This window comes from Microcaecilia unicolor, chromosome 13, assembly GCF_901765095.1.
Source record: "Microcaecilia unicolor chromosome 13, aMicUni1.1, whole genome shotgun sequence".
NCBI lineage: Eukaryota > Metazoa > Chordata > Amphibia > Gymnophiona > Siphonopidae > Microcaecilia > Microcaecilia unicolor.
The window spans coordinates 40493995-40506364 of NC_044043.1; the positions used below are offsets into that span (position 1 = coordinate 40493995).

A 12370-nucleotide genomic window follows, 5' to 3' on the forward strand; every position below is an offset into this window, starting at 1 on the left:
GAGGGGAGATTGTACCCGCTTCTATTCAGACGCCTTCACCAGTGAGACTCGGCGAATTAATTAGACCACCAACAGTAACATTGGATACCTTATGGGATGCCATTCAGATAATGAATGTTTCACTGCAAAAGATTTCTTCTGAATTAACTGCTGAAGTGAAGGAAGTAAAAAACTCTCAACAACTAATGGAGTCGAGAACGGCGAAGCAAGAAGAAAAAAGTGAGTTAAATTCTCTTGCAATTAAAAAATTACAAACTCTAGTTGACAATGTTCTTTTGGAGAAAGAAAGGGATCAAAGGAAAGTGGAATTTTTGGACAACCAACTCAGACGGAATAATTTACGATTTTTAAACTTTCCTAAAACCCCTTTGTTACCTCCACTAGAGATGCTACAGAAATATTTCCTAGAAATCTTAAAGATTCCAAAAGAAGTTTTTCCTCCGATTGTTAAATTATACTACATTACTGGAATTAAAACAAATCAGGAGGTTGCTCCTGATTTAAACCTTACTCAATTTCTTGAAACATCACTAGAGTCAATAACTGAACGCACTACTCTTCTGGTTTCATTTGCCTTCGAGACTGATCGCAATAATATATTTCGCCTTTACTTCAAATTCAGGGAAGCTCCTTTTTTCGGCTCAAAGATACAGATTTTTCCAGATGTCAGCAAATTCACACAAAAGAAAAGGCGAGAATTTCTGGGGCTTAGGTCTCGAACTCTCTCCCTGGGAGGAACATTTAAGTTGAAATTTGCATGCAGATGTCTTGTTTCTTTTGGTAATATATATTATGTTTTCTTTGATCCTGAAAAATTGAAGCTCCTATTAATAAGTAAAGAAAGCAGGGATCTTCAAGTTTCTGAGACACCCATGGGGAGTTGAAACCGCAGGCTAACTTGTGATTCTGTCCTCCTAATGTCTATTGTAAGAGTTTCTTTACTCTTTTATTTCCTTTGACTAATACTTTGTATCTTGATCATTAATAGTGGACTAAGTATAAAAGAAATTTTTTGAAAATCCATGGAGATGTAAATGGATGATTCTTTAATCTTTGGATGTATTTCCTGATTTCTATACATTTATTATTGTGAATGTATTAATTTTGAAATTTAATAAATAAATATTTTAAAAAAAAAGAGGTAGAGTGGGGTTTCCTCTTTAGCAGACTTCAGAGAATGGAATTCAAAAGAATCTTTCAAAGTGCGTGAATACATTATATAAAGACTTAGAATGCATAAAGAAGAACAGAAACATACCGCCTTATGTTCTAAAGGTTTTAACTGGGCTGAAGAGACTCCTGTCCTGTTAAACCCTAATGAGCAACCCAGCAAATGATATTCAGGGCCCAATATTCCGTTCGCGGAAGCAGAAAACACGAATCGCATGCCAATGTATTTAAATGAGCAGGTAAGTATTTGCATTCCAAGTGATGCACAACCATTTTCTGAGTAATGCACAGAAGTAGCCCCTACCTTTTACAAGGAACGTTTTACGGGAGGTCAGGAGCTGTCGTGTTGCTGCCTGCTCCTGTTCTTCCTTTGGGTGCAGATCTTGAAAGCAGCTAGGGTAATCCCTGGACAGGCACCAGTCACACCTGGGCTGCCTGGCAGGGCAAGATCGCTATGGATGTGCTGGGGAACAATAGTGCTGCAGTGGGAGAAACAGCAGCACTGCCACAGCCCAAGACCCCAGCCTCCATTTCCTGCTTTCAAGCCCTCCAATGGTGCTGATCCCCTCTGCCCTTCACATACTTGTTTTTCATTTTAGCTTTCCCACAACCTTTCCATCTCAGTATTAAGGGGGAGATTTCCAGACGTGAGAAAGAGACATAACATCATAAGAACATAAGCGTAGCCTTACTGGGACAGACCTGCCATGAACATTTAATTCCAGGGAGAGGGGAAGGGGCAGTTGTAGCAAAAGCAAAGCAAGAACTCCAACTGTGAATAACTGTTTTGAGAGTTTGGTGGTGGGCTGGATGTGACAGCCATCGGACACATTCAGCCTAATGCCCAGATGATCAAAAGCCCCAAGCTGTTCCAAACAGCACGCTAAAAATAGCGCTGGATCAGAACAAGGCTTTACTCCTCTAAGTACAAAAAAAGGGACATTCTGGGAGTCAGAACTTGCAATAACAATCAAAACCACAAATTCATTTTTTGCCTTCTAAGAAGCAGTTTTTGCTGATTTTTTTTAAAATAGTAAACTAAAACATCTATATAAATAATAAATTAGAGCATCTATATGGTGTAATTTAAGATACACTTTTCAGCACTAGCAGTTAACGACAAGAAGAAAAAAACCATGCCAGAGAGCAACACACTATACAACCTTTGAAGCTTCCAGATCTTTGATCTTTTCTTCTGCTCCTGCCAGTTTCTCCTTTAAAGCGCCAATCTCTTTCTCCATTGGCATCACAACCGAACGAAGTTTCTCAGCATCCTCTTGTGCCTAAAATCAAAAGAAAGGACATATAAAATATCTACTAAACAAAAGCTGCACTGCTATACAACCTGGATTGCAGTTATGGAAACTGTGCTCTATAAATATACGATTTGGTGTTCATTTTTAAACTTAGTTTTCCTGAAGTACTCACTAGAAATGGGCACTTATTTAGCCAGTGTGTGGTAGTATCAACACCTGTAACATTTCAAGGCAACACCAACATTGCCACTCCCCTATGTCTTTATTTTTAAGCCGAGCTTCCTACTGAAGGGTGGAGAAGGGCATGGAAAAATCAAGACTTTTTACTACTGTGCACTTTCCCTAGACATGCACAATGAAAGCAACATTCAGAACAATCTAGCTAAATTCATTAACAAGCTAGGTCAGGGATCTGAAAAAAAAAAAAAAAACTGTCCCCCCACTGAGCATCTAAATATAGTGCAGAAAGTTTTCTTTGAAAATTCACTAAAACCTACACTAGTAAACGTACCTGCATTTCCTGCCACTAACCAGCTTACTGAAAATTGCTTCTTTCTAGGCTTAAGATAAAGTTTCAGTTACGCATATAAGCAAGAGTCACTAATCACTGCACAACTTTCACAATGGCAATGTCACAAACGACATCATACACACTGCATGAACCATCATATCACATCTCATTCCACATGAAGTAGTTCACAACACTGTTGTGTTTTCTTTCAATAAGGAATGAGTATGTTTACTTGCTGTTTGTTCTACTAAAATACTACACATGATGTAGAATACAGCTATCTTCTGAAAAAGAGAAGCTGAGAATTTCATATTTTAGAGTTAAGACCCTCCTGCATATTATTCAGATATATGGACAAAGGATCAATTCTGGCAACGGAACTAAAGATTATTACTCCATTTTAGAAACACCGACGCCGAGATGACCTCCCATGATATTTTAAAACAAAAAACACACACCTTTTTCATTTCATTTTCTAGATTTTCCTCCTCTTGACCTTCAGAAAGCCGCCTTCTCAGATCTGCTATTTCCCTTTCTACCGTCACCCTGTACTGTGTCCACTGAACCCGTTCTTGCTCCAGTCTAAGATGGAACTGTAGCTCATGGTCACAAATTGTTTCTGCAAAAGCAAGATTTTAAAGACTCTCACTGATGTATATAGTATCATGTTTTACTTAAAATATTCAACATAATAAACAGGATTTTTATGCAAAGTTGATCAGACCTTGCAACAGATAAGTGTGCCAAAAATAGTGAACAGTTTGCTACTATTCTGTATCCAAGTGGTCATTCCATCACTGAGCAACTTTTAAGATCCAGGGTTTTTTACAGTGTTGACTAAATCAGCAATACAAGTGCAAGAGCAATCCCAGACCTCAGGGATTAAGTTCTGATATGTGTGACACTTCCCATCTGCAGCGGGCCACTCAGTCATTTCAGTTTTGTTTTTCCCCACTCTGCTGAATGAACATGGAAGTATAGCTGCATACCTTTAACAGGTTTTCTCTGCGAACAGCAGGATCCTACAACCACAGAAGTGGGAGACATCAATGGAATAGAGCAGAGTCAAGTTCTATCTCCAACGTCTCAGAAAATTCTGGGAAAAAAGTTTTGAGCCTGCATGAGTGCGTTCCCACACTTCAAAATTGTTCTGTCACTCCAGTCCACAGCTAGCTTCAGTTATAGATGGGAGTGCAAGATTGTGTGGCATTAGTATCCTGCGTCCATGAACAACACACATAACAAGTATGCAACTATACTTTCCCCATGGGCATGTAGGATCACTACAGCCACATAAATGGAGACTCACAAGCTGAGGATTGCACTTATCCTAGCTGCTCCATGCTATAACCCACAACTTGTGTTGAATAGAGTAGATGGGAGGAGGTAAGTTGAAGCATAAACATACATTAGAGTAGCACTGTGATTCTGAAGCATGTTCTAGATAGTAGTGTTTTGTGAAGATATACACTGATGACCAAGTTGCTGCTTTGCAAGTGTCCTCTGTGGATGAGAACTGCAAATGTGCTGTCATTTTCACAGTAGCTCTTAACTGGTGACAAGTCATCTTAGCAGGAAGCATGACGTTATTCTGTTAATACCAGAAAGAAATATAGTTTGCCAACTAAGATAACCGAATGGCCCTTGCTTCCAGATGGTTGATGGACCAAGATGCTCCCACCTGAGAACACTGCCCCTGAGCAATCTGGCAGAGAAAATGCACCCCCCACCAATTGAACTCACAGGCAGTGAAGGAGCTGCAAAGATTACATGATGAATATTCCGGGAACGGACACGAAGACAAAAAGTAGCATGTGGCACAGGAAGTAGAATGTCTAAGCATCAAGGGTCACTAGTACCCAGTAAAAGAGCTAGAAAACCCTCTAACACTCAGGTTCAGCCCACCAAGTTAGGCACCTTTGCAACACCCCAGAAAGGGGAAGAAGTTATATTAACTTCTGCAAGAGAGGATCTCAGTAAGACAATACTCTCTGAAGAGGCCACTTGTGCGAGTCCTAGCTCACAGTATCATTTCCATCATTGCTGCCATGGAAATGAGAAGCTGGAGACAGGCCCAGACTCTCTGGGCTTCCTGCTCACAAAGGGCTACCTTTTGCAACTGTAGCTTGAGCATTCATTCTCTCAGAGAAACACCATCCCACTCCCGGTGTCAAACGGCACCTCCAAGTACTCCAGTTCTTAGATGAGGACTAGATGATTCTTTACATTAATTCACCACCCAGTCAAGGCACTCCCAACAACTGAATCAGTTTAATAGATACAGTGGGTGCTGAGCACCCTCAATATTGAGAAAGTTCTTATTGGGTCCAGAGAGGTATAATCTGTACTGTGTTTATCACCTCTGCCTTGGAGGTCTTCTCTGAATCAGACCAGCTGAAGCAATCCTAGAAACATAGAATATGATGGCAAATAAAGACCATTTGGCCCATCCAGTCTGCCCATCCATACCATCTACTATCCTTTCATCTCCCTTAGAGCACCTATGTGCTTGTCCCATATTTTCTTGGGGTCAGATACAATTCACTCCACCATCTCCATCTGAGGCCATTCCAAGTATCCATCACCCCTTCCATAAAGGATTATTTCTTTAGATTACTGCTGAGTCCAAGTCTATCCCCTTTCACCTTCATCCTATGTCTCCTTATTCCAGACCTTCCTTTCTATTGGAAGACTTGCCTCCTGTGCATTTATGCCATGGAGATATTTAAATGTCTATCATGTCTCCCTTCTCCTGTCTTTCTTCAAAAGTTACATATTGAAATCCTTAGGTCTGTCCCCATATGCTTTATGATGAAGATCACAGACCACTTTAGTACCTGCCCTCTGGACCAACTCTATCCTGCTGAAATCTTTTTGAAGGTGCAGTCTGCAGAACTGTACACAGTATTCCAATTGAAGTCTCAAAGAATTATACAGAGGCACTTGCACCTCCTTTTTCCTGTTGGCCATTCCTCTCTCTGTGCACCCAAATATTCTTCTGGCTTCTAATGTCACCTTTTCTACCTATTTTGCCAGCTTAACCCTTTAGTGTCCAATGTTCCCGTAATAAGCCATATGGGAACAGATTGCTGGGAACATTGGACACTAAAGGGTTAAGATCATCACATACTCTCACAACTGGGGCATCCCTAGCTACCAGGCTCACTAGGACAGCAACCAATGACGACTTGCATCTGGCAATGGCGAGATTAATACATAGAGAAATCGGTAACCACACGCAAATCATCTGATGTGAAGCCTGGGATAGTATAAAAATGGGCCTAGGCGGTGGAGTTGGATTTTAGAACCCAAAGTAAATAACTATTCATCGAAATCTAAGGATATGTTGGGAATGCTGCCGCAGGCATGCTACTTAGAACAGGAATGAGACGTAAATGTATGGAATGAAGAGAACATAGCAACCGAGCCAAGCTTCCCAATAGAAGTGAATGATTCAGTCATGGCTCAGAGGACCTAAATGCCAAAGCTCCACAGCTGCAAGGAAAGACCTGTGACAAGGACCAAGATTTGAAGGAAGCGCAAAAGAGAAAAAAAAATGCCTGGATCACAGGTGGGGGAAGGGGGCATAGGGAGTGATTAAGTGAAGCAGGTAGGAGAAAGAGGATGAATAGGGATGCAAGGCTGGGGATGGCAAAAGGGAGCTTACGCTGGCAGATGGCGGGGATGGTAAAACAGGTCTAAATGAAGGAGTTAGGTGGCTGAAGGGGGCTCAGAGAAAGGGGATGAGAAGGGGGAAAGAAGCCACTGAGGGCATACTTCCCCCTCAAGTCCTTCACTAACTTTTCTAGATCCTTGCCAAACAGCCATCACCTCTTAAATGGCAGCTTACCGGAGACAGTTTTGGAGGCCAAATCAGCCACCCAGTGCCTAAGCCGTAACCACTGAGGCAAGGTACACAATGTGGTGATGTGGACCAAATCATAGAAGGCATCTGCAAGGAAGGCCACACTAGACTAAAGGCAAGTCACCTCAGGAGACTCTGGGAATTGCTGCACCCAGCATATGAGAGGACTGGATGCCAAGAGCTGAAGAGGAAAAAGCCTGCTTGAGGAGCAGCTTCATCTTCCTATCGTGAGCATCCTCGAGGGATGAACTACCGTCCACAGGAATGGCAATTTTCTTGGTCAATGCTGTGACCAACGCACCCACCTTGGGGAGCTGGAGAAGCCTGTCGAGGCCCTCTTGAGGGGGGTAAAGCCTGCTTAATAACTGGGTATCACAAGAGATCCCTCCAGGGCCTCTGACTCAGCTAGGAATAATATCTGCCCAAGGTACAAGCCTTAGCTGGTCTCCACAGCCCCTCCAAGATAATCATAATCCAAAGGCTCTGCCAGAGCTGGGACAGTGATGTGCAGAGCTTCTGAGACAGCAACCATTAGCTGACCCAGCTCTTTGCATCTGAAGAGTGACAAACTGGAGAATTCTCCTCGTCCTTTGATAGCAATAAGTTCCCCTAGCCCAGGAAACCTCCCCCATGGGTGAGACATCTAGATTCTCCTCTGACGCATCCTGTGGGGCACCTTGGATTAGGGAAAAAGGTACCCCCTCCCTCTTCTCCCATCACAGGTTCAGTATCTCCCCCCCCCCCCCCCAATGGGTACAGTCTCTCTTTCCCTCTCCTCTGCGAGTCCAGCACTGCTCCCTCGCATCTCACACTCCCCTGCGGTCCTGTAAAGTTTAGGTTGGTCACCAGTGGCAACAGCAGCAGCATAACGGGCTGCCTTCGGCCAGCTCCTGAGTCTTCCCTCTGCTGTGTCATGCCTACAGGACTCTAGCGATGGATGTAAACTTTTCAGGACCATGGGGGCATGAGAGATGAGGGAGCAGTGCAAGACCTGCGGGGAGGGAAGGAAAGAAGGAAAAAGAAAGACTGGACTGAGGAGGTGGGGTGGGCAAAAAGGCTTAACCTGTAGACCAGGTGATGTCAGAGGCAGGGTATTTTGACGCCCTTAATCAATGGCTCCCTGGCCAGAGCCTCACCTGGTCCAATGATTAAGCCGGCCCTGGCTCTACTGCTAGAGCTAAGGCCCGAGGGCTCAACCCTGAGTACCATACGCATCCCAGGAAGTTAGGCCTAAGATCTGCTGCACTAGCCTAAACCAACCAACGCCATCTGCTATTGGTAAATAACTATAGAACTCCACGCTGCACCAGCCTCAATACCAGTGATGTCACTAGAATAGTTCAGTATCTGTACCCAATTGTGGGGAAGGGATACAACCCACTGATTTCGGCTTGTCTATCAGAGATGAAAATGAATATTTATTTTTTTTACTTTCACTAAAAGTGTAATTATTGTTAATATATTGTACTGTTTTACTCCTACCTTTCATGATTTCTTGAAGGGAAGCTACTTCTTCTTGCCACTGTTTCTTCACCTGATCAATGGCTTCCTGCTTTGTGCTCTCAGAGATAGTAGCAATGGCTTTGATGTTCTCTATTTCAGCAAGTGATTCTGATAACTTAATATGCAATTGTTCCAGTTCATCTTGGGTGGCTTGCAGAGCACTACGCTGTCTTTTCAAGTCCTCTGAAACAAAAGCACAGCTTAAGTCTGCAAAAAGTATATTCACAAAGAAGCTAGCAGCTGGGCTTGGAAAACACAACTGCCCCATTCATTCACTGTTTAGGGAAAATCCATTTTGTGCTTATATTATTACTAAACTCAAAGAACACGCCACAACCTTATGTGAAAAATCACAAGATATTGTGGGTTAAACGAACACTGTATGTTGCTTCAGTGCTTTCACACAAACTTAAGTCACCACCAAGATCTGCAATCATCACTGGCCAAAAAAAACACCTTTTATACACAGTCACTTTATTATAATATCTTCCTTTTAATAAATTTTCTTATGAATAAAAACCACTTTTATAGTGTATACAGCATAGTTCATATGATCAAAACTTCACGCACACTTATACTCCCGACGGGGTCCCGTTTCATCCAAAGTTTTATCAAAGGAGTGTGCCCAGAAAAGGTCTGGAAATCCAAATATATAAATACAGATGTAACTAACAGGCTTATTTTCGAAACAGAAGGACGCCCATCTTTCGACACAAATCGCAAGGTGGGCGTCCTTCTCATAGGGTCACCCAAATCGGTATAATGGAAAGCCGATTTTGGGCGCCCCCAACTGCTTTCCGTTGCGGGGTTGACCAAAGTTCTCAGGGGCGTGTTGGAGGCGTAGCGAAGGCGGGACTTGGGCATGCTCGACCCATAATGGAAAAAAAAAGGGTGTCCCTGACGACTTTATCTGGTCCTTTTTTTCTTACGACCAAGCCACAAAAAGGTGCCCGAACTAACCAAATGACCACCGAAGGGAATCAGGGATGACCTCCCCTTACTCTCCCAGTGGTCACTAACCCCCTCCCACCCTCAAAAAAATTTTTTTTTAATATTTTTTGCCAGCCTCAAATATCATACCCAGCTCCATGACAGCAGTATGCAGGTCCCTGGAGCAGTTTTAGTGGGTGCAGTGCACTTCAGGCAGGCAGACAAAGGCCCATCCCCCACCCCCCACACACCTTTTACACTTGTGATGGTAATTGGGAGCCCACCAAAACCCACCAGAAACCCACTGTACCCACATCTAGGCGCCCCCCTTCACCCATAAGGGCAATAGTAGTGGTGTACAGTTGTGGGGAGTGGGTTTTGGGGGCTCAGCACACAAGGAAAGGGGAGCTATATACCTGGGAGCTTTTTCTGAAGTCCACTGCAGTGCCCCCTAGGGTGCTCGGTTGGTGTCCTGGCATGTCAGGGGGACCAGTGCACTACAGATGCTGGCTCCTCCCATGACCAAAGGGCTTGCATTTGGTCGTTTATGAGATGGGCGTCCTTGGTTTCCATTATCACCGAAAATGAGGAACGACCAAGTCTAGGGACGACCATCTCTAGGGATGACCTAAATTTCAAGATTTGGGCGTCCTCAACCGTTTTATCGAAACGAAAGATGGGACGCCCACCTTGTTTCGATAATACAGGTTTCCCCACCCCTTCACCGGGACTTCCTCAGGAAAACTTGGGCGCCCCTTTCGATTATGCCCCTCCACGTGTTCAAGATGGCTCACTAACAATAAAATTGTAACATCCAAAAAGCAATGAAAAAGAATTGTTCATTATTCTATCACTTTCATCTTCAATGTCAGAAACTGTCCAACACGGCGTCTATATTGAACTGAGACCCTCACAAATAAAACTATGGTGCTTGAAAAGGAACAAAAGAACAAGCTTTTCAAAACAAAAGCCATAAAAATTCTCACATTCTACATAGTTCAAAAAAAATTTCATAACTGCATTCAAACTTGCCGACTAATTAGGGCACATATATTATCATCTATCAAAAATAACTTATTGCATTAAAAGAGCTGCTCATTCAATTGCATTTCAAGCCCACTGGCGCTGTGGAGTGAAGCCTAAATATCCAATGTTGCTCACACTGAGAAAGTGAAGGGATCAATCCCTGCCCTAGATATTTTATTGTATTTGAATCTGATCAATAATGAAACACTTAAATAGAGCAAAAATGTGTCCAACAGCCTGACAGTGTGATATCAAAGGTGTCCCCATTCTTAAATGTGAAACACATGATTTGTGTTCCAACAACCGTGTGTACAATTTTCATATAGTGACCTTGAACATCATATCCTTATACATGTCAATTCCACAGCATCAAGTACTGAAAGTTTTGCAAAGGGCATTAGATGGAAGACCATGACCAGCTGAAGTTCCTACGGATTTTTTGTTGGATTTAGCTTCTTTGGCACGTAAGGAAAATTATTTTTTGTTTCAAGATATTACTCTTTACAAATGACCAGGGTAGCAGTGAGTGCAACATTTGTGCTTTCAGTAGCCAATTTATTCATGGCTGATTTTGAAGATCAATGTCTCTGTTCTTCACATTATAAAGATTCCATTTTGCTATGGCAATATTTTATTAATGAAGTCTTCATGGTATGGAAAGGTGATGAAGTAACGTTGTCAAGTTTTTGACCTGGTTGAACGGTTGTAATCCAGCCATCCAATTTACTCTTAAGTCTAGTTTTCACATTCATTTTTCAGATATAGAAATATACTGGCAAAATGGAAGTTTCATTACTTACGTTTTTATAAAAAGCGTTGATAGGAACACTTTACAATATAAAAGTTGTCACCCTTGCACCTTGAAAGACAATTTGCCATATTCACAGTTCTTGAGATTCAGGAGAATTCATACCAATATGGAAGATTTCAAGATTCAAGTGAAAAAGTTAGCAGATGATCTATCTAATCATGGATATCCTCCAAAAGTGATCAAGAAAGCCTATATTAGAGCCAAATATAATGATAGAGATCTGTTATTTCTAGATAGCAATGGATCTGCTGTGGAAGAAGACCAAAAAGAGACATTTGTTTTGAGATTTGCAAAGGGAGGGGAAGAGCTGGCTAAAATAATAAAGAAGAACTGGGATATTGTTCAAGCTCATCCATTGTTAAATCAGAGTCAACTACATATAGCTTTCTCCAAGGGTCGCAATTTAAAGAATTATTGTGTCCAGGTCAGCTGTCACGACGATGTGATAATGAACAAAATGGATTACAGCATGGACATTTCAAAAGTGGAGGTTGTAGCGCTTGTGATATGATGTTGGAATGTAATGAGTTTATAAATCCTGCAGACAATAAATGTTATCAGAATTTTTCAATCACAGACTGCACTTCCAAGTACGTAATAAATGTTCTTCAGTGCCACTGTAATAAATTGTATGTAGGTAAAACTAAGCGAAAATTGCATACATGGTTGCTGGAACACAAATCGTGTTTCACGTTTAAGAACGGGGGGGAGGGGCTTTTGCTCAATTTAAGTGTTTTATTATTGATCAGATTCAAATACAAGAAAATATCCAGGGCAGGGAATAATCTCATCACTTTCTACAGTGAGCAACGTTGGATATTTAGGCTTCACTCCACAGTCAGTGGGCTTGAAATGCAACAATTGAATGAGCAGCTCTTTTTTAATGCAATAGGTTTTTTTTTAATAGATAACATGTGCATCCTAATTAGTTGGCAGGTTTGAATGCAGTAAAGAAATGGATAATTGAATGGACAGTTATTTCTAATATATCAGATTATTCATTATGGATTTTTTTTTATTTGTTTTGAATAGCTTGTTCTTTTGTTCCTTATCAAGCACCATAGTTTTATGATTTTACAAATAGGCTGTTTGTGGACATCTCAGTTAAATACAGATGCCATGCTGGACAGTTTCTGGCGTTGAAGATGAAATAGAATGCTGAGTGAGCACACAATTCTTTTTCATTGCTTTTTGAATGTTACAATTTTATTGTTAGTGAGCCATCTTGAACACTTAGTTGCATCTGTATTTATATATTTGGATTATAAGACCATTTCTGGGCATACTCCCTTGACAAA

General features: G+C 41.7%; 1 protein-coding gene across 2 annotated transcripts in view; it reads right to left on the bottom strand.

The window, feature by feature from the left end:
- RABEP1 (rabaptin, RAB GTPase binding effector protein 1) overlaps positions 1–12370 on the bottom strand; it is a 148566-nt gene that overhangs the window by 111173 nt on the left and 25023 nt on the right. For both annotated transcript variants that reach the window (XM_030222557.1, XM_030222556.1), the window contains 3 exons: positions 8285–8488; positions 3396–3556; positions 2334–2453 (listed from right to left, as the gene is read on the bottom strand). In XM_030222557.1, the coding sequence (XP_030078417.1) occupies positions 2334–2453; positions 3396–3556; positions 8285–8488 (485 nt within the window). The remainder of the gene's footprint in view (positions 1–2333; positions 2454–3395; positions 3557–8284; positions 8489–12370) is intronic.